At 37.2% G+C, this 24107-nt stretch overlaps 1 protein-coding gene across 2 annotated transcripts in view; it reads right to left on the bottom strand.

The window, feature by feature from the left end:
- Window positions 1–24107, bottom strand: part of cntn3a.1 (contactin 3a, tandem duplicate 1) — a 54219-nt gene that overhangs the window by 9642 nt on the left and 20470 nt on the right. For both annotated transcript variants that reach the window (XM_056733030.1, XM_056733032.1), the window contains exons 5-12: window positions 22448–22543; window positions 19357–19560; window positions 19167–19269; window positions 18568–18752; window positions 14623–14762; window positions 10805–10934; window positions 7628–7778; window positions 771–898 (exon numbers count right to left, since the gene is read on the bottom strand). In XM_056733030.1, the coding sequence (XP_056589008.1) occupies window positions 771–898; window positions 7628–7778; window positions 10805–10934; window positions 14623–14762; window positions 18568–18752; window positions 19167–19269; window positions 19357–19560; window positions 22448–22543 (1137 nt within the window). The remainder of the gene's footprint in view (window positions 1–770; window positions 899–7627; window positions 7779–10804; window positions 10935–14622; window positions 14763–18567; window positions 18753–19166; window positions 19270–19356; window positions 19561–22447; window positions 22544–24107) is intronic.

Below are 24107 nucleotides of genomic sequence, written 5' to 3'. Positions count from 1 at the left end.
AGTACGTCAGCGTGAAGACAATCATTACATATGAATAAGCCAGCTGTTTCAGCTTTAATTGACAAAGGTTAAAACATTTATATCAGTCATCTTTGAATTCCCTTATGCTGAATTATTCATCTTTTGTTACAGACTGTACTGAGAATGCCTCTTTAACTCCCCCAACACAGGATTCTTGCTGCAATTTTATTTTAACTGTTTGCAAATTAACATGTTAAGTGAATGTTTTAATGATCCGGGCTTTCATGTGAAAATAAGAACGAGAGTTTCTATAGAAACCAACTTCAAAAACAAGAGGGAACACCGGTTTCAAAAGAATGCTGGTATTGTTCTTGTCGTCTGTCAATCGGGTGAAGAACCCACAGGCTTCCAAAAAAGCGTTCTAGATGAATTTAACCCTTATTGAAACACAGCACTATTCTTCCCACACATATCATGCATCTCTAATGCTAAATATATCAATTCTCCACAAGCAGTTTCTCTAGTGTATGTGGAGACACAAGCTTTACTCTTATGGACTATTTGGCCAATATACTGTTGTCACACAAAATAAAATGCATTGCAATGTAATAAACTCTGTGATTGTTGTGTTCGAGCGATTTACTAATAGTTATTATCATAAACAAACCCAAACCTTTTTGTGAAATCACTCCAAGTTCCATTAATGAAGTTTAGTAGTGCATGATAAACTTAATAAACACATACCAAACGTAATATATTATTTCAACTAAATGGCAAACAGTGTTTAATACTGAAGTATTCCAGCATACCTTTCACCACTAGTGTGCCAGCACTGCTTGCCACTCCAAACTGGTTTCTCGCCACACAAGTGTATAGACCTGCATCTAGTTTGGTGATGTTGGAAATCCGGAGACTGCCATTATCCAGCACAGAGACCCTAGACAACAAAGGGAAATGATGAAAGCATTGCAATTACATACATCCATATAAACAAGAGCCCAAATCAGATTGTATATGACATGAGGATCAATATACTTCAGTCTGGTCATAGTCAACGGGTAATGCGGTGTGCAATTGCTACGTGACTCCTTTGTTTGTTAGCTCCTAATGTTTGTTAGCATCGAGAAAATGACACATATTATATTTTTTGAAAAAACAGATTTTTTTTACAGTAATGGTTTTTATTAAAACTGAAGTATTGTATTTCGGGTCGTTATTCACAAACTGTAGGTGAAAATATAGGATCTCTCCTTTCAAAGGAGTCTTCAGTGGTTATTGCTCCTTTGTAACTATCACCAGCATGACACATCAAACTGCTGATTTCTCCTGCGAGTTCCTCATTCTTACGCTTTCTGTTCACATCCCCGTACTCAGATGAAATTCAAAACACTGCTTTTGGCTTCACGGTGATGTGCATGGCAATCTTTTTCCTCTCTCCCATGAAACCAGAGGACTAGTTTCACTAAACCATAAAGCCGTCGTGTTCTGGATCTCAATTCAATTGCAGTACAATTCACATTTACTTTTGAACATGTAAAGTTAAAGTTCTCATAAGTCACACAGCTCCAGACGGTGTTCCAGATGGTTCTCATCTTTTGTTTAACTAGGAGTTTATCACAGGGCCACATGGCAACAAACCTACTCAAGTAACCGTGACATGCAAAATACAAGTTAGGCTTTATCAACATAACCTGTAGCATCCTGCCAATTACCATACAAAATTATTTTGACTACGTTTGAACAAACCATACAACAGTTTTTAGCCACAGTTATTTGCTTTTAATGTAAGTCTATGGGGAAAGGCATTGAATTGTGCAGTTTCGGCTTCTGTTATGACCATGTAAAGCCAGTACATCAAGTACGATTTGTAAAGTGCGTGAGGCTACTGTTCACATAATAATAAAATACACTCCACTAGTCCACTCATAGGAAGTACATTGGTAACACACACATGAGAATATCAGTCCACCACAACATCCAGTGTGTAGTTTTTTGGAGGACCCTTAGACAGAAATGTAATATGATAAACATAAATAGTCTTCAGATGTTACATTATGAAGCGTTATGTTTTTATGACCTTAGAATGAGCAATTTCTATCTATAAACACTGCGGGTTCCCTAATTGACCTATCGTTAAGCCCCGCCCCCCTTAGTTATTGTTGCCAACTGGGACAAGCGACCGGAGTTCCTAATGTTACTAATGGAAGCTGTCAGTTTAAAAAACCTGGTCCGAAGTTGTTTTTGGTATATTTTGGACACTCTATCGTCAAGGAGAACTCAAGTAGGACTTAAATATGCCACGGAAGGATATACAGGTGCACCTCAATTAATAAAAATATATTGTGAAAAAGGTCAATCTGCATTGCAGATCTGCCAAAAATATTGACCATTTTCACGGTATTCTAATTAATTGAGATGCACCTGTATAAATGATTTTAAAATAAATATCGTGGATAACAAATTTAATTTGGAAGCGAGGGTTTACCGATCTCAATACAAGCAGGAGAAGCTTCATGTTACGGTCGTCACGTTCGCAGATGAACACATCTGGTATCAACAGTTTCTATACCGCAGGGTAAGATTAAATCATTTGACATTTAAACAGATTAATATGGAGAGACACTGAAATGTAGATCATCGTTTATGACCGTTATCTATTTAGGTTTGTACGTTAGGATGGACTCACTAACTTAACTAGTTTTAGCCAGAGATTCAATACTGAAGCACAATAGCAACCTGCAGATGGAAACTCTAACTTATAGTGAAAGTATGACAAAATTAACGTCTTTGTCTTCACTGGGATTGGAGTTGAATCGGGTTAATGCGCCCACATTTAGCTCTTTTTGAGTGGGTTTAGGAAATTGAGTCTAATAAATTCCATTCCTCATGCTCCCAGGACACCTGGAATTAGTTTTACAAGTACCCCGAGCACATCGTTTTATCATTTTTGTAACATAAAAGACCATAAAACTGATGAGAGCTTCGGGTCTTACAATGTTTCTCTATGACGCTGAAACCTAAAGTTGTACAAGTTCCAGTCCCCATGCAACTCATATTCAACTGCCATTGGCTCATCAGCGTTCGAGGGGAGGGCCTTACTGATAGATCAATTGTGGTCGAACTAGACTACTCTGAGGATGCGAAATTCGACTGCATTTGTTCGGTGCTGCAGCAATGGGTGGGAGCAATTCCCTCATCTATTACATTTCTGTACCAAGAGATCACGTTGAGACGTTGAGACTCTACAGAGCATGTTTTGTAAAAGGTTATCTCCTTCGGAAAAGAAGTGAAAAAGTCCATGCCAGCTGTGGAAGTGGTTCAAAAGGGAGGGGATGAAGGGAGCCATTGTTTGCATTTCGCAACCTCACAACTCAATGCCACTTAATTTCATACACTGGACCTTTAACTGCTTTAAAAAAATATTTAGGTTTTCAAGCCCTCCAGAATGCCATGACTTGAAAAAGCTTGTAATACACCGAGAACATTAATTTAAAGTAATTCAGCTACATGCAGCATTTGATCATATTGTTGTCACTTGTTTTCACATTCCTCCGTATTTTACTTCAAAAATAATGTTTTATAATAACTAATAAAACCTACATGTTCATAATCTCAGATCCAAGTTAAAAGTGAAAATTAGTTCTGTGCCGGTTTATTTTGGATTGTGCAGGGTGATGAAAATAATGCTGGAATGCAGAATTTAAGATCTGCTTCATTTCCACCACGACCTTTCGCCATGTGCAGACTTCATAAGCAATGCACTTCTAAAAGAGAAAAAAATCTTTCTCACATCGCCATGGCAAACAGACCAAGTGATTTTAATGGACATGCCGAAGTTAATGAAAAATGAAAGGTGCGCAGAAGCCAGTCTTCTAATGTCATGAGGATTTATTTTGAACACTTTTAACCAAAATCACAATTCCATCAAGCAGACTGTTGTACAGTCTGTTCTTAGCTAAAAATACAGCGTGAGAATTATGCATAGATTGTCAATGTGAATACTAAAGCTGTACAAAACTGGAGTTTCGTTGCTTTAGAAGGAACCTTGGGTACAGAGAGATGTATGGCTTAATATATTAACAATGGCATTGACGTTATAAATTTGAAATGAAAAAAAAAATGTAACTGTAACGAGGAAGGCGAGACGAAAGCCGTGAGGCAAGGAGGCGGGGCCAGTGGCGTGGATGATAATGGGAATAAGCTGTGTGCACACCGGTCCCGCATATCTCACGGTGGATTGGGAGCATAAGAGGAAGAGCGAGAGGACTGCTGAGGAGAGAGGACCAGGCCCAGACATGTGTTGGGTTTGTATTTATGTTCTTGTGGCTGGCAGTCGAGCGTGAGGTGGCTGCCGGCCTTTTACTTCCGTGTTATTGTTTGTTTAACGTTCGCAGGTTCACACCTCCTTCCTTCCCTACTTTGAACTATATTACAGTAACTAAAATGGTTTGCAACCTAAACCCTTTCACTACAGCGAAGCACACATGTTTTCAAATATAACAGTAAAATATGAGACATCAAACATAAGATCATATAAATAAATACAGAGGGACAGTAGGTGGCGGTATGTCCTCTTGACAAGAGCTAGCTTGCCTGCTATAAAAGAAGAATGAGTTCAGGAACCCTCTGTTCAAGTTAAAACAAGCTAAATTAGACTTACATGACGATACAAGACAAAACGGCAAGGGTAAAATCACACAACAAAATGATCCAGCACAAGACAGAAGACACAGGGGAATTAAATATGGTAACAAATCAAGAACTAAACAGGTGCAGGGCATGAAATCATTAACGAGCAATAATGAGGAGATGGAAGGGCGGGAACAGAGTCGAGACTTAATTGCCTCTCTCCACATAAAACACAAGGCTCTGTCATGATCCTTTCACTAGATGGGGCAGCCGGGTTTAATGGTTAGAGAGTCGGACTCGTGATCAGAAGGTTGCGGTTGGATTCTCAGGGGCGGCGGGTAACGACTGAGGGTCCCTTGAGCAAGGCACCTTACCCCTACTTGCTCCCCGGGCGCTGCAATGATAGCTGCCCACTGCTCCGGGGTGCACGTGTGTTCACCACTTGCTGTGCATGTGTTCACTACTCTCTGGATGGGTTTGATGCAGAGGTCACATTTCGGGTGTGGGTCACCACATCTGACCAATAGGTCACTTTAGATCAAAAGAAACATGTCATGATGGGCCAGAATCGTTACAACAAAGCTTATGAATACACATGCACTGATATGGGGACCGACCAATCACAACAGCCTGTGAACCAATCATGACAGACTGGTTCATCTTTACAGATCAGAGGGTTTCAGAAGGAGGGACTTTATAGAAACCGGAAAACATCCAATCGGTTTGTGAGAAGAGGGACAGCAGTGAACAATAGACTTGAAATATGTGAAATATAAAGCGTTATTTTTAACTGGAAACATGAACATCCATTGTTAAACACCCATAAAACATAATCAAAGCTTCAAAAACAACCAAAGGATGGTAGCTTTAACATTAACACACAGTTTTTATACTGTTGTCATTTTTGCATTGCATAGTTTTCCAACAGGTGCTAGATTATAACAAGCAATATTAGTCATGATGAAATGAAAGAAACATTCTATATTCACTACCCACATCATTACTAGGAAAGGCTGAAAAAGTTATTCTTTGTCTCTCTCTCTCTGTCAGGAGTGCAACAGTGTTTAATGAGAGACCCTGTCCTTCTTCCTAGCCGGAGCTGGAAACTGTGGGTGGATGTTAGCACAAGGCTGATAGACAGTGATGGCTACTAATGATTTTCTCACAGAAGCTCTATCCTCACCGCTTCAGTCCTTCTCTCTGCCATAGTGCCTAAATTCTCAATAGATTCATATTAGTGTATGCTTAAAGATATTACTGTATGTTATCGTCTAAAGTTTAGAAACCTTTTTAAAAGCTTCTGATCTGGAGGCATTAATACTCTCTTAGAACCTTTACTGGTTCTGTCCTGTCAATGTTATATGTGACCCTGGACAACAAAACCATCCATAAGGGTTAATGTCTTCAATTGATATTTATACATCATATGAAAGCTGAATAACAAGCTTCCCATTAATGTATGGTTTGTTAGAATAGAATACATTTGGTCGAGAAACAACTATGAATCTGACGGTGCCGAAAAATCAAAATATTGAGAAAGTCACCTTTAAAGTTGTCCATTAGAGGTGCTGTAGCAGGCCGTATTTTAACACTCTCTGTTGGCTCACCGCTGTTATGAATTTGTGGAGAGCAGATGAAGAAGGAAGCTGAAATTCTAAACTTTACATAGATAGCAAACTTGGGTAATTCCCAAAGAGCACCGAGTGAAGTTTGTAGGCGTTTTTCCAGCCATTTTTGTTGTGAATTTTCTTCATCCACTTATAAAAGTTGACCCATACAATGTATTGTTGGCTATTGCTACAAATATAACCGTGCTATTTATGACTGGTTTTGTTGTCCAGTGTCACATATTAGGATTACAGACCTGATTTTGAAAGATCATTTAGATGCCTGCTGAATTTATCTTGAAGATAGAAATCGTAATATGAAATTAAAAAGTCTCAGTAAATTCATTTTTTCATGATTATGCTTTAATCTGATGCTACTGGCTGGTTATTCATTGCCGTCATTCATTACTCATAGAGGTAATTTTATTCAAAATGTATTCTCTAAAAGTATATTAAAAAAAAATCCTTTAAAAATGGATTTAATGAATATTTTTGACTCAGCAACAGTGTTTAGACAAGTGTTAAATTACTATAACTATGAAAAAGCATTTTCGTTGTTTTACATTGGTTATTACACCTGACAGAAATTGAACACAGAAAGTTCACCCGGCTACTCATAACATGCAAGTAGCTATTTTTCTGTATGTGAGAGAAATCTACAAACTGTCAGGGGTGGTCAAGGAGAGAGAACCCAAGCGCAGGCAGTGGTACAGTAACTTCAACTTTTATTAACAAAAACCCACGATGGTGTGAAAACCAAAGCTGAAAGAAAACTTGAAAACAAAGACTTCCCATTAGGGGGCAAAGACTAGACTAGACTAAGACACAAGGTCATTACAACAAATCACACGCAATGAACCAAAACGAAACAGCACAGGACAGCAAACACAAGGGCATTAAATAGGGGAACTAACAAGGGAGAATTACACCAGGCAGGTGTGGGGAATGAAACACTGGCGGGAAGCTAAATGAGGAAAAGGGGACATCTTTAAAACTACAGATATTTGTGAAAATTTTTCCTAGGAAAGGTATTGAATATAAAGTAATGCGATAGCTTCTTATTAATATTTCCATTTTTATAAGTTTGGGTGATACAAAGCACAAGAGCATTGTTTTAACCACGCAAGGTTGTGGGTTTGATCCCACGGGATTGTGTAGGATATTGCAATGTAAGTCGCTTTGGAAAAAAGTGTCTGCCAAATGTTTATAAAAGCTCAAACACTGTACTTTTCACTGTAAATATCGTAAATGTTTTTTCTGACACATTTTATCCATCAACTAAATGCAAACAAAGCGGTTCTGTCGAGTATTATTTATATGAATAATTAAGCGTCGGCAGCCCTCTTGACTTCAAGCATATTGTTGGGACTGTATCACTTTGAAGAATAGCTTTTCGGCAGACAAAGGGAGAGAATGGACGGAAAATATACCTGTGGCTCTCTCGCAGGGCTTCTTTGCCTTTCCTCCAGGAGATCATGCCACGTGGGGACATGCGGGGTCTGCACTCAATCAAAACATCCCCGCCCTGCCGAGCCAATGTCTGTGCCTTCAGCAGGCTGTCGGAGAAATCGGGAGCCACTGCTGAGGTGAAGAAAAAAAACATGTTAAAATAATGAAATGGATGGACCAATAGATTGATAGATACTAGGGCTGTAAAACAATTACTTGCTATTAATCACATCCGCAAAAAAAGTTTGTATTAGGATAATATACGTCTGTGTATTGTGCATATTAATTTTGAATTTATACACAAATTTATTATTACTAATAATTTCGATAAATAAATGTTTTATTATTTTATATTTTCCTTAAATATATGCATTTATGTGTATGTTTTATAGTTACAAAATGAATACGCACACCACACAAACATATTATAAATATATGTAAACGCAAACTTTTATTTTAAATGCGATTAATCACGATTATTATTCCATATTTTTCTTAAATATATGCATTTATGTGTATGTTTTTATAATTATAAAATGAATATGCACCGAACACAGATATATTATAAATAAACGTAAACACAAACTTTTATTTAGATGCGATTAATCACGATTATTATAATATACTTTTCTTAAATATATGCATTTATAAGTATGTTTTTATAATTACAAAATGAATATGCACAGAACACAGACATATTATAAATATACGTAAACACAAAGTTTTATTTTAGATGCGATTAATCACGATTAATCGTTTGGAAGCCCTGGTAAATACCTTTAAAAACCCCAGCATTAAAGAATGTTGGTAACCAAACAACACTGACTTTTATTGACCTCTATTGTATAAACACAAAACCACTTTCTCAAAATATCATCTTATGTGTTCCACTGAAGAAAGAGTCCGATACAGGTTTTGAATGACATGAGGATGAATCCAGTAAATTCCATTAATATCACCATCCCAGTCCATGCTTCCCCTGTGTTTAAGAACTTATGTTCCCTCCTGTTTTGTGCCATGTTTTGTAGTCCTTTGTAGTTTTAAGAGTTAATTAGTTCCTCCATGTGTGTCTTGTTATCTTGTTAGTTTCTATGTATTTTAAACCCAGTGTTCCCTTTGTCTAGTGTGAGGCGTTGTATGTTTGTTCATGGTACCAGTGTCATTACTTTAATATTATTTAATTCCTTGTTTTCTTTGTTGTGTTATTGTTTTGTATTTTGTGTTGTTGTTTATTAAAATCGAACTGCATGTGGATCCGATGCCTCCCTGCCTGGATTACTCAACGTTACAGTTAACATAGCTTTATTAGAATGATCTTGCTTGTTCTACAAACCTTTTCTGTGTTTTTCAGTTTTTCTTATTTTCTCCCGCAAAAGCTGCTTTGGAACAATGTACATTGTGAAAAGTGCGATACAAATACAATTTAATACAATTGAATTGAATTGGCAGAACTACCTTTTAAGATTTTCATGTACCAGCTTAATACATTTTTTGTTTATTTTTAACCCCCCGAAAATGTATAGGCCAGTGCTGCCTGGTTTTATATTTTGTGTCTAATCCTATGAAATCCATTAATGTTAAAGTGTCTAAATACTTTTTGCTTTGATGGTAGTTTGGGAAATATGAAAGGTATTTTCTTCCACACAGTCTGTCAAATTGCTTTATCTCCAGCTCGCTCTCATTTTCACTAAATCTCATCGTCCGCTCACTTTCCACAGGCAGACGAGGAGGAAAAGTTTTTTAATGCGATATACTCACTTAAGAGCGTGCTCAAAGCTCCGCGCTATCCCCCCACGCCGCTAAGTCAAACCGAGTCAAGCCAGCCAGCACAAACATAAAGGAACTGAAGTGCAAAGACTGTCTACCTCACATCTTCCCCAGGCAGCAATTTCAGCATACTAGACTTTCCCGCCTGTTTGGCATCCGTCTGCACTCAGTGCTGACAGCATCAAAGCAGCCATTGTGCTGACAAATGACAAGAAGGGGAAACGGAGCACCCCGCTCATCTGATGCACGATGAAATGGCCTCGAACATCAGCTCCTTTAATCTTCGCCGCAGACATGGGTTTGATCATTGATCTGTCAAAAGTTATCCTGCTCCCCGTGATTGCGGGTCAACTGTTTTTAAATGCAGTGCAAAAGGCCGTGGTAAGACTAATGTGCGGTTCAACGACAATGTGCCTGGAATGAGAAACAAAACTGTGCGCTGCTGAACGAACAAAAACGAATTAGAATTCATGTAATTTGTCTTCTGTATACCAGTCATGCATGCGCAATTCCCTTTTATGACAGTTTATGGATGGGACATGATGGATTTTTTATGTATCTTTTCTAATTTTATCTTAACTTTTTACTATTTTTAACACTGCTGCTTTGATGCCAACTGTCGGAAAAAGTATTTCCAGCTGCTCCCTTAAGCTCTTCAAACACCCACTCTAAAAATCTTTATTTCCCTTTCAAAATAAAAGTTTGCTGAGATCCGCTTGCAGTGTAATACAATTACAACTACTAAACCCTAAAGAAGCCAAATAACTTATGTCTAACTTAAAGCTGCAATTTCTTTTTGTTATAAATAAATATTAACAGATTTTTTGTTTATTTACAGTATAACAAAACCAGACGCGACACGACACATTGCTTGTTCTAATGAGATTGTTGTGCCGCATCCAGTATGGACAAATTGTAAAATTATAATGGGCTCTAATGCGTTTAATTGTCTTTTGACGCATCGCATTTTTAAATAAACCAAAAATCTGTTATTGCGCGATAACTGAATTAAAATGTGTTCTTAACCTCCCCTTGATTTGCAACACTAAGCTTATACAGTTGCTCAACTCTGTTTTGAAAAGTGATGGGGACAAAGATGACACAAACAATACTTTAATAAATTGTTTCTGTAATAACTCATTGGGAATATTCATGGGGGTCACAAGCTCGAAACATGTAGGTGACTCCATAAAAACTTGACAGCTTCAGTGTTGTAACGTTAGTGCCAAAGACGCATGACAAATAATTTTGACACTGTTGAGCTGTCGGGTGACTTCAACCCACATGAATGTGAAGTAACCAAAAATGTTTTTGGTTTGAAGAGATGATGGTATAGAGGTAAACATTACAGATTAGTCAAGCATTCATTTAGGGAGCATCACATCACTTACCGATGACTCTGAGTTCAGCGTTAACAAACACTCGGCCGTGCCGGTTCTCAGCGATACACTGGTACATCCCTGTATCTGACAGAGTCAGACTGCTGATGGACAATGCACCGTTCTCCACCTGGATTCGGTCCTGGAAAAATAACAACTACCACATTAGAATTCAACTGTGACATAAAAAACAAACCACACATTTAAAACAAGTAGAAAAATAGACGGCTACATGGTTTAAAAATATCAACAAGTAAATGACTCTTTTATATTTTTAAACCACGTAGACCTATCTTGTAGACATGTCTGTTTAACTGAGTGCCTTGGAGTATTTTTGATACAACATTACCTTAGATTATCCAAAGAGCACCGTTGATGATATGAAGAGACCCGTGTAGCACTCTTTTCCTTTTTTGCACCCACACATTTAAAACTTCTGATTTTAATGTTAGGCATTAATGATTATTCTGATGCACATCAAGGAATTTATTCGATAAATTATTTTGCATCTCAGTTTTCGTGCATTTCTTATCTGATAAAAAATTATATGGATTACTTGAGCGTGTACCCCTATGTGTGTTTTTAGAATTTATGCCCATATTGGGCATTTCCATCACACTTTTTATGCCATATCCCTTAAGTCAGGAATAATTGAAGACGGGCCATTGAATTAATAGAAAATGCATTATTTTCGAAGAATGCAACGGACCGGAGTCAATTATTTTAAAGACATTTTAAAGTAATTGTCCTGGAATGCGTTCATTTCTAATAGGACTCTAATTTAATAGGACTTATTCCTTACGCGTCTCATCTCAAGGCATTGCTTGAGCCTGTATGCAGTTATCAGAGAGTGAGCGAAGGAAGACAGACACCATGCGCATATGCACATGCGCATATTTACACTGGAAAAGCTAAGTATCGATATTTGTTTTTGCCGTATTCAAAAGCCTGGTCATATCAGAAGAGCATTTGGAGAGAAAATATGATACAGAGTTTAGTGTGCCAGCTGCGGTTTTGATACACACCATAGCACGTTCGTCAGCCAATCAGAATGAAGCATTCCACAACCCCATACATATAATATAACATAGATGAAAGATAACTACTGTCACGTAAATGATTGTAGGTGTCTACAACAAAACATGTGCGTAGACTATACATCTCTACCAACACAGGCCATGTCATTTCCCATCTTGACCTGATAAGGTCAATACTAATAACAAGAGGCTGTGCTGATAAGTACAAAAAGAAAAATCACAAAAATAAAAATTAGCCACCTGTGAGCTGATTCATAAATGAAAACCAGGAACCTACTTTGAATCAATTGATAGGTTTAAAGAAAACAGGAGGAATTTAAACCCACACCAGCCACGGAGAGCTGCTATTGGACGGCTTGTAATTTTTCACCCTGGCAAAACATTTACTCGTAAAGCTCGGTTACTCACTCGAGAGCGAACAATATGAACGGTGCATTCAGGTTGAATGAGCAGAGATTTAAATGGCTCAGCTATCCACACTTACTCTCTGCAGGTTGGCACTTCAGAGTTGGATGCTTCATAACACTTGAATTTCATTGTTCTAGTGCAGCTAGGAAAATAATCAAACTTTCCTACCATGTGACCCGCTCTGACGAGGAATGTCGTATAATCTAACCGGTATCACAAAGAGACAACATCGAACAGCATGTGTGCTCTGTTGACAGGGATAAGACAGAGAAGATCAGCAAAGCCTCTAGCAGCGGAGACAAATGCTGGCATAAATCAGTTTTATGGGGGTAATTAATTAGGGGTGACATTCTACTGAAATCAGCACTTTCCCCCCTCGGCGGGGGAGCGGCGTGAGTGGGCTGTGCTGCACCAGACTGATTAAGTCGCCCACTTGAATAGACGTTGCCACAATATGGATGTTTACTTGTATGAGTGGTACTGTTGCTGAAGTAAACATTTACACAAATGGAGGAAGGTTTTGGCATCTCAGTGAAAATAATATTTAAGTTGGCATCAAGAAAAGTTTTTAATACAAATTCCAATTGTCCAATTTCAGTCTTTTATCTAAGATTAATACATTTTAGCGTTAGTTTTTTTTCTTCCGTTTTTTTATTTATTTAACCTTCAGTTCAGAGATTACAATCAGTTCAGAGATTACAAGAATATTTATTAAAAGCTGTATATATCGTACAGTATACTTAAGAAATAATAACACGCTTTCACATCTTGTCATTGGAAGATCAAAAAATGGTAAGATCAAAATACGGTAGCTGGCTATACTGTCTTTACATGTCTATATTTGTGGTGTACATCTGAATTTTTCTATAAATAGAATTTAGAAATCAGAATTTATAATTTATTGAAAAAACCCATACAGCTCATGCCATATATTTATCTGGTACAAAAATGATGTAAATGGGATATATGCACACGGAGCGATGACGAATGTCTGCTAAAATCTCAACCAGCTCTTTTACATCCGGCGCACGTAGGGTCCATTGGATGGTCCAATGGCATCAAGATGCACATAGTATTACGGTCAACACGCGAGTTGTTCACTCTATCCATTTCAAGGTACATTCACAAATATATAAAAATATAAACTTTTAAAAGTTTAGGTAAACATTTACTGAGGCATGATGACAAAGGCAAGTAGCAATGTCCAGCCGTAGTGTTGTTGGGTTTCCTGGAATTGAAATGTTTTCGTACTAAACACGTTGTTATCACTTGATGAAAAATTACCTCAGCGCAGTGAGAGCGGAAGTGACTTAGCTGGCTGAGATTTTAGCAGAAGTATGCCATCGCCCCGTATGCATTAGGTGGATGCAAAGTCAAAAATAATTTGTGTCAGGTTGCAATTTAACGTTAAAAACAAATATGGCGATGCAGAGGCACAAGTTATAGACTGCATCTTTCAATAAGTTAAAAGCTGCATTATAAAAAAGCTGAATTTTATATAAAGCCAAGCTTGTCACTTGAGGGATAACATTCTAGGAAAATATGCAAGCAGTATTGGCGTGAACACAATGCAATTACTCAGTGATGTAGTGTTTTGTCAAGTTACTGTAAAGCTGCTATTACTAGTAGAAAAACCAGCTTGTTACTGGGTGTCTGGTAAGGAGATAAAGGGGCTTTGTCTGTTCATCGTAATCAAATAACAAACAACACCCACCCCGCTGCTCTTCCTCTGACTACACAGATGACCTTTGGTCTTCAGATTGATCAAATGCTGAGTTAGCTGATCGTGACATTTACAAAATGCTAACACCTCAGCTCATTAAGAGTGCAGCCCTCACGCTGAGATTCTCTCTGTGTGTGATAAAACAAGCTCTGTTGTACATGAAATGCAGCACGGAACCACTGTGAATCTTATAAAAAACTAAAAGGAACCTAGAACGCATCTTTATAAATATGACAGTTTTGCAGGATCAAACACTGGGTGGTTTCAACTCACAGTTGGGTCATATATGGACAAACCCGAAGTGTTGGGTTAAATTAACATAGAATGGCTTAAATTAAAAGGGTTAGTTCACCCAGATTTTATTTATTTATTATTTTTCATAACAAGATATTGCGAAGAATGTCCCCCATTGACTTCCATTATATGAAAACAAAACCAGACATTTCTCAAAATATCTTATTTTGTGTTTCACAGAAGAAAGAGTCATATACAGGTTTTGAACAATAATGATCTTATTTTTATTTTTGGGTGACTTGTCCCTTTAAGTCAAATGTTTGTAAATGTGTAACTTGTAAACAACCATCTAAAATCCTTCATCACCTTCCGCCACATTAAACCTCATTACTCATAAGACCTTTACCTCTCCAACACGAGTCACCCACCTCAAATGACTCCAGCGGTTCTCCGTTCTTCAGCCACCTGTAGGAAGGTTTGGGCTTGGCGCTCGCCTTACACTCCCACAGCAAAGATTCATCAATAGCTTTCTTCACATCCTGGGGCTTCTCCAGCAGATGAGGGGGAGCTGAGAGCCGTCAACAAACACACAACACACGCCCGTTGTCAAAAACACACAGAGCACTGCGGATGAAAAAGAATTTTTCAACAGCCCTCCTGACTCCCAGACAGACTTTGAGTTGATTATTGATTAACCCCTTGGAGAAATCGGTAAAGCAAGCAAGCGGTTTATGAGCCAATTAATAAATAAATGCACTTGATCAACAAGGCATTGGAATGGAAAATCGTATTACCACATGAATAATTCATACGGCTATTTATTTAGTAATATTTACATAGCTTTATGGAACAACACCACCAAAAACACGAATCAACTTTTTTTAGTGCCAATGTTAAAGGGGTCCTATTGCGCGAATACGTGTTTTTCTGTGTCTTTGGTGTGTTATAAGTTGCCCATGCATGTACAGTATAAGACAAGTGAAATTGCAAAAATTGCAAAGTGTCGGAAAAAAATATGTTTTACGCCTCTTATAAACACACCCCCACAAATCCACCCCAGTTCGTGGTATGATTTGACTAAGACCTCCCAAATGTATACGCAAGTAAGGTTGGCGTACCTGTCAGTACAATTGCTTTGGAATCTGATTTTCTAAATGTGGTAAGAGGCATCAGATTTCCGTCACATGCTTGCAGTATTCCACCAATCACTATGCACTGGTTAACAGGCCAATCATAGCAAACCTTGCTTTTCAGCATTTTTTAAGCTTAAAACGATAATATTCATTTTATTCCTGTCATATCACCCCTTTAATATAATGACTCTATTGATTATATAAGTGATAATGTACAGGCAGCTGGTTGTTATCGCAGAAATAAGCCTTGATAGTGTGATCAGGTATCACACTGAAGGGGCTTATTTCGCGATAACTGACAGCTGCTTGTACATTATGCGGCTTATTACACTTGCCACATGAGAAAAAACTGGACATAAAATATGAATTTGAAATATTCGTTTGCTCATTTTTAGCGAATGCTGACCGTGAGGAAAAGCTGTTTACTTTCGGTTGTAAGGTACGAAAAGACGTGTCAATTCGTTTAATCGTTTGTAAATATACTGTCATATATGTTATTAAAAGTCATATTTAAATTGTCAAAAACAACCTGTCAAAATGACTTGCTGCGTCCGGGTTGCCGTATGTTGTTAGTTTTGAGAGGTTGTTATCTGGGAAAAATGAACCTGCAAACGTCGCGACTGGCCAATCAGAATCAAGAATTCCAAGGAGCCATGTAATAATGTAAGTTAATTTATAATTATCATGAATACATTTACAAACAGGAGAAACTTCTATCTGTCATAGCATTCTATTGGAAACCTACTTAAAGTTTATGGGGTATCAGACTCACTTTTGGACCTCATCATTTTGGTACTAGCCATTATGTAATGAACAACAGCGGCTCGTATTGATTATTCCATAACCCCAATGGCGTTGATAGATGTCTTGTAAAGTAGAGACCATGGAAGATTATGGATTTTTGCAAGCCAAATCATTGAAATGACAAATAATACAACACACAAGAATAATCATGAAAATCTGACATCCAGGTCATAAAACCTCATTGGGTAATCACTTAAACCACAGTTTATCGATTTGATCAATGATAAGCCCATATATCAAAACATTCTTAAACACCTCAACCATTATGGTGCACAGAATAAAGAAAGAGAAAACAATTTACAGAAATAATTTCTGTGGCTTGTTCAAAACAAGACTGAACTGATTCTGCGTTTGTCTCAATGTTCAAACAGTGCTTGACATGTATATGTAGATCACTTTCTACTTTATGGAAGAGCTCAAGCTTCACGTACAGTGTTGTTAGATTGGAAATGTCCAACTATTGTACCAGAAGCTCAAAACTATCATATTTGGAACAAATTATCGTACACGGGTCAAACTTATTGAACAAAGCATTTTATTAAGACAACTTTTTTTGACACGACCGGACCGATAGAAGGCTTGGTATCATTGCCATCCTGCAAAACTGAAGTCCTTTTCGACCTCTGTTCTGTTTGTTTTCTGTGTGTGCTTACATTTAGGCTGCTTCATAGACTTTCGTCTTCGCCTTTCCCCTTTCTTCGACTTCCTATTCAGGACTGACCTAAGCGCAGCTTCAGTGTTCGGGGAACATTAACTTGTGCTCGTGAGATTATTGGCTGAGAAGACGTCTATTTGATGTGTGAGTTTACATCTGGAAGACGTATTTTTTAGAGTGTTTGCTCATCTGCAATACGTCTATAGGACGTTTCCTGTTAGAAGATGTCTTTAAGATGTAATGATTTAGAATGTATGTTAAACTGACAAAAATTCTGACATAGAAGAGATTATAAAAAGAAAGAAATTAAGTATTGAAAGCGCCAGTAGGCGGCAGCGATTCACTGTATTAATGAGTGAGCCACTTAAATTATTCATTCATCCAATTCGTTCAAAAGACAGATTATTTTAGGAAGAAAACAAACATCAACGTGAATGCTTTTGTCATTGATAATTACAGACACTATTGAAAAATGAACTAGCAAAACAGATGGCTGCTTTGGTAACTTGTTATACTGATAGTTATAGCTAAATACATTTCAATGGATTAGCTAGCTAACATATATGTTGTGTACTTAGCTATTATCACACAATATTCTCATACCTCATTCTCAGTACATGCTTTATTTTTTTTGCATCCCTCTCTGACCAGCAGTTAAATATAGTCCGCTGTGCAGCGTTAAGTACGTTAAGTTAACCGTGGGCTCTCCCATTCAAACACCACTCGCGTTGATTTGGTGAAAGTGCGACTCCTTGGTTGGCCGTTACCAATCGGTTCAATGGAGGGGGAGTATTTTTTGTCTAATTTATTATGACAAACTCATATTTGATTAGGAACAAAATTATTGTCACAAAATAAAGTAATTCTACATATTTTTCATTAGATCTACTGTGATTTTCATGTTGAAATATTGGAGGGGTTCTAACTGATGGATTTGAATATTGGGGGGGTTACATCCCCCCATCCCCCCCATAAACTACGCCCCTGCCTGCGTAACTGCACGTTTACGGTCTTTTCATTATTATGACGGTAGACGTTGGATCCACAGCTATATCAATGAGTGTAGAACACATATGATAACATCGAGCATCATTTGAAGTGTCACAAAATTCGGAAATGATTGTACATTATTGGATTTTTTTCGTTATTGAAAGTACATCGTACAGAGGTCAAAATTATGGAACAAATACGGTAATTATGCTACGTCTGGCAACACTGTTCACGCATACGAAAGAAGCATTTGTTGTTTTATGTTTCTTTTTGTTTTCTTTTGTCAAATGAGAGAAAGTCAAGTATTGATGTACGCGAGGGTATTTAAATGATGACAGATTTTTTTGACGATCAATCCATGACTGTAACATGCAGTTGCGTACGGTTGATTCATTGTTACGGTGCTCAGAAATGCTTTGGAATGCAGAAGTGCAGAGCGGCTCAATTGTGTTTCTGATTTATGTTTTCATTCGTTTTAATGTAGAAAAATTGCTAGTTGACACTTCGACAGGCATAGTTAAAAACTTGACACAGGTTGATTCTGGTAGGCGATAATTAGTACCAAAATAAAAGTCATTTTTATTTGCGTGGTGTAGTGGCGTGGCTATACTGGTAATGGTGTTGTCATGTACTTTATTGGGAAGATTAAGAAAAAGTTCAAAATTGTTGGTCAAGATTGTTTTCTAATTATACATTTTAAGCCAGGCATCAAATAAAATAAAATACATTCAGATATAAATCAACAGAATTTTCATGTTTGCATAAAATATTAGGAAATATTTCAGACTTACCAAAGAATGAAAGGCGTCCCTTCACAGCGTTTTTGCCTCTGGAGTTTTCAGCCACGCATTCATATTGTCCTGCATCCTCCTGTTGGAAATAAGGGATCTCCAACACTCCACTGGACTTATTGGCATCCACTTTTCTGGGAAACGGATTTTCATCTGTTCTTCTCCAGCTGATCACAGGAACTGGACTGAAACCAAGTGAGAAATCTAATTGTTTGATGAGGCTTAAAACTACATTCTACTGGATTCTAGTTTCCCGAAGCGTGTCATTTAAGCTAGTTGGAACTTAGAAAGTTACTGCAAAAATAATCAATACTTATCCATGATCTGCAATATTTTGGATGATAACACACATTATCCTTGAAGTACTTTTAGAGCATTCAATCTTGTTAAGACTCATCCTAAATGTTTTAGAAATTAATTTAGCGTTGTTTTAACATAATAAATGTAGCAAATTTAGAAGACAATTACTAAGGATGTCATAATTTCACACATGACATGAATGGCGGTTATGAAGAAACCAGTGGAAGTCATTTAGCCATTTCTTGCATGTAAAATTCATGAAAACATTCTTACAGAGATGACAACTGTAATGTATTTACTTTCCCAAAGCGAAGCACTCCAGTTTCACTGTTAACCCCTTAGCAACAGCCAAGATTTCAGGGAGCTGAACTTCAATTTTTGGCTCATATTCACCCATGATGCCTGAAACACAAATGCATCATTTCACATCAGAATGTTTACAACCACATACAAGTCATTTTATAAGATAAGTCCACAAAGGGACATCACCATCACTCCGGAGCACAAGTGGCGTAGGAGGTCCCTGTACTGTGGTCTGGGTCACCGTGTTGGTGACGACACAAGTGTAGTTTCCAACTTCCGAGGGTTCGACTTTAGCGATGTACAGGTTGCCGGTTTTCTGTGACACGAAGCGGCGCGTGTCCTGCTTCACAAATGAGGGATATTCATTGAAAATCCAAGAAAAGGTCAACTCTGTAGGAAAGACAGGAGACAAATATCAGCTCTTCTGAATGGGCTAGACCGAACCATGTTACTTCAGAGATGTAAAAAATTACAGCTCAAAAACCTTTTGATGAGATTGACAAGGTCGTATTATTGCAGTCGCTGGGCATATTGGCAATGGCCAAGAGCAGCGCCTGTATTTTCAATACAGCGGACAAAAAAAGACTGGAATCTTTAAAATTAAGGGTTCACCGAAAAGGAAAATTCTGTTATCATTTGCTTACCCGCTTGTCATTTCAAACCTATTTGGCTTTATATTTCTGCAAAACACAAAAGAAGATAGTTTGAAGAATGTTGGTAACCAAACAACAGCTGAACCCATTGACTTTCCTTGTTTTTTTTCAGTACAATAGAAGTGAATTGGTAGCTCGGTATGGGTACCAACTTTCTTCAAAATATCTTCTGTTGTGTTCTGTAGAAGAAAGAAAGTCATAACGGTTTAGAGGGTGACGAATGAATAGAGGGTGAATAAATAATATAAATAAAGTTTCATTTTTGGGTGAACTGTTTCTTTACAAGCTCATTGGCTCTTTGTAATTTGGTAAATTTCCCTTTCAAGATTTTTATTGAGAGGTGAAGCATTCAGCTTGCATGACGAGGAGAATCCTTGTGAGACATTTCAAATCTGTACAGTTGTTGATCATTGACACTGATAAGACATTAACTGCTCATACTGACAGCATCATAAATATTTTAGTCTTGTTTATGAGTCGACCGACTACAAAGCTTACCAAAAGCATAAACAAAAAGATTTCTAACTCAGAAATGTATTTAGAATACAGCTACAATCTATCTGTCTCTCTGTTAAAGTTGAGTAACTCAAGTTAGACTAAACGAACAATAATTGAACAAATGTCACGGTTCCCCTGTCATCAGTCATCTCCAGTGCACTACACTTCCCAGAATTCCCCACTGCTCATCACCTGCACCAGATCCATAATTAACACACCTGCCAGCCATCACTTCATCACCTCCACAGTATATAAAGTCTGTTCTGTTCGTTTTTTCTCTGTCTCGTCTTATATACAGTTTGTCAATGTATGCTGCGGTCCTGTGCGAGATAACCGGTTGGATAAATTAAAAATTAAAAAAATAAACTCTCTTGACTACTCCTTGTTCTCTCTTGCATACTTGGCAACGAGCGTTATGTGACAACAAAAGGGTTTAGAAGGCTTTCTTTTAAAATAAAGCTGGAGTTTATCAGTGCAAAACCATGCTTTTCTTGCATGCGTTTGCCAAAAAGCATTCAAGCAATGACCTGTTTTCTTCCAGAGACACAAGTGATTTCACCCTGCGTTGAGTTTTAAAAGGACCAGAAGCATTGGAACCTATGGTATAGAAAGATGTATGGCTTAAAATATTATTAACAATAGCATTGACTTTGTAAATGCGAAATTAAAAATGTATCTGTAACAGTAATTCAAAACTTTGAAAAAAAAATTACTCTGAGGCCGGGATTATTTTGGGTCAAAATCTGTGACGTCAAATGTTTTGCAACCTAAACTCATTCTCTTAGCGCTACAGCGAATCCCTATATAATAGTAATATGAGATATAAAACATACGATCAGATATATAAATACACAGGGACAGTATGTGGCGATATGTCCTGTTTACACAAGCCAGACAGCCTGCTTGCCGTCTGTTTACGGTAAACATGCATTAAATCATAACTTTAAAGTCCCGGTGAACCGGAAGTTGCGATAGTTTTTATTACCCTATTCTGACACATTTCTGAGTCAAAAGGAATTTCAATGGAGAAAATTAGTGGCCATGACTTGCGTTTTTCACTGCGAATTGATTAAATATGTGAAAACAGCTGTTGCATTGATTTTTAAATGATTTTTGAAATATTTGAAATAGCGTTTGACCTAAAAGCTGACATCTCCTTTAAAAAAAAGGAACTGTAACTTCTTTTAATAAAATGTGTTTTTCAAAAGTACGCTATTTTTAAGATCTTTAAGGAAAGAAGTAAGTTCTCTGTTCTTTGCTTAGAAAATGTCAACAATCTGAATCATGGCAAAATTGCCACTAATCTTCGAACCACTTCCAAACTAATAAGCTTGACCAAGCCACTCACAGAGTTAACAGCATAAAGCAATTGAAAGGTTTGCCTAACATAACATTTTACTTGTGTGATGCACTGTATAGTGTGCCACTTAAAAGCATTAAATCAAGAGGAAAAAAGGAGGTGATATATGTTTATGCTATGGGCAGTGAGGTTGAAAAACCTTTTATGCTTCAAGTTAATTACAGAGGACCATAATTGCTGGTTGGGGCAGTACGCAAGAACAAACGCTAAAAACTCATCATAGTTTTATTTCTAGCTTCGCAACCAGATAACATCTGTACATATTATCATGATACCTGGGAGGACAAACTCGCACAGGTTCAGAACGCAGGGCAGATTGCAAATTCATCTTCATGTTGACTCATGATTTTCTCAATATTTAGCTTTTTTTTGCACCCTCAGATTCCAGCTTTGTTAACAGTTGTTGTTCCGCCTGATAGTGTCCTATCCTAACAAACAATATATCAATAGAAAGCTTGTTTCTTCAGCTTTCCGATAATGCAAAAATCTCCATTTTGAAAAAATTACTCTTAAGACTGGTTTTGTCGTCTAAGGTCACATATGAATAAAGTGATAGTTTGCTATTTCAACCATAATAACAATTACATTTATTTCAAATTATAAAGTGAGAACATTAGATCTGACCACACAGTGATCGATCAGCCATTGAGTATTGTGAACTGCAGAAAGATGTGAAGTAAGTATTGTCATTATATTGACGGTCACCAACTTTCTTTAAAAGCAAAACAAAATCAACAGGCTGTTAATATAAAATGAAATGCCTCACCTCCCATATATGGTGGGGGACCACAGAGGAGAACCACACCTTGGCCCTCTCTGACATTCACTGGACTTCTCCTCTGAGTTTTAAACTCCTCCAGATCTAGTAAAAAGCAACAGAAACCAACAGTAATCTTTTAAAAATAATAATAAATAATACAGATCTGATAAAAAATTCCATTGAATCATTATTCACATTGCCCAAAGCACTGGTCCAGAGAAATGAACAACAAAATTCAACTTCTAAATAAAAGACAGCTAAAAAAGAAAACACTTTAACAGTCATACATTTTACAGAATAAGTCGTATAGACGGTTTCATTGGACAAAGACCGAACGTAACTTCCGATCTGTTTTTGGTTATAATATAACAATTTATTTAATATTTACTCTATATAAGTAATATACAGTGTATATATATATAAACATTTTATTGTTCATTAATAGTATTAAATTACATTGAGACTAGTACTCAAGAGTTATTGATTCTTTGCACCCGAAGTTGAGTTTGGGCCACATAATGTTCGCTTAGTTTGCTTTTATGAAATCTTTATATGATGGGTCCGATTCTTTTGAAAATGCCAATATTCTCCCCTGATGTACCACTGAATAACATTTGGAGCGACATGAATTTGATGAAAAAAATAGTAAACTATTTGTTACTTTAACAATACAATTAACTTCACTAACTTATACAATTATGAACACAAAGTAAAAATGTTAAAAGCACTTTGAAAAGCAGAATAAACAGCAGAACTCTGAAATGACTTTCTCTTTGCTCGGTTTTCAAAGCACCCGAGGACATATAAATGAATAATGAAAATAAATCAACAAATAAAATTAAAACATGTGAATCTTTAGTAACAAATAGAGAAGAATAGTTGAGAGGATGTCTGAGTTTCACCTGCATTGAATTCGATGAGGGGGCTGTGTCTAGAGAACGAAGAATTCAAAAGGAATATTCATGAACAACACATCCACTCTCAGAACACGACAATCCCCTCACATCTCTGAGACACAAACTTTGTCAGCTCCATCCTCAAATTGGGGGTTTAAAGCATCTCTCTGGTAGGAAAAGGAACTTTTTGCACATGGCAGACAAGTTCTGCTCAACTTACATCAGGAATACATTTCTTCCAGAATATTCAGTCTGCAAAATGTTCACCTCACGTAACATCTCATTACAGAGTTTTTACAATGAGGCCAAAATAAATAAAATGACAGCTCTCTGCCATACATATGCAATAAAACCGTCTTCTCTTTTAGATACTGTACATACAAAGCATTTGTCAGGAGAAAGACACACTCCAGTGACTCTAATTGGCTTCTCAGTTATCAACTATACGTTGTGTTCTGTTCATTGCTCTCGGCAAAGCAAACACCATGAGCCCTTGTGAAGCCACAGTGATTGAATACAGTATTGAATTACAGGTAATGAATTTGTGACCTGTAGAAGAAAAGGGTGAACAGAAATTCTATCCTCAAATATAGTGTGTATTAAAAACAAACTTGATGGCAATTAAATAAAAAAAGCATTCGATATGAACAAAAATAGCATTTCGGGCACCAAGTTTTACACCGGCTGTCTGCCAATTAGATGAGACTTCATGTCTTAATGTCTTAAACAGTGAGAATTACCTGCAAAACACAGAAGGCACTAAAACAGAC

The sequence above is a fragment of the Triplophysa dalaica genome, chromosome 20, assembly GCF_015846415.1.
Source record: "Triplophysa dalaica isolate WHDGS20190420 chromosome 20, ASM1584641v1, whole genome shotgun sequence".
Taxonomy (NCBI): domain Eukaryota; kingdom Metazoa; phylum Chordata; class Actinopteri; order Cypriniformes; family Nemacheilidae; genus Triplophysa; species Triplophysa dalaica.
This window is presented reverse-complemented; position numbering and strand designations above follow the sequence as displayed.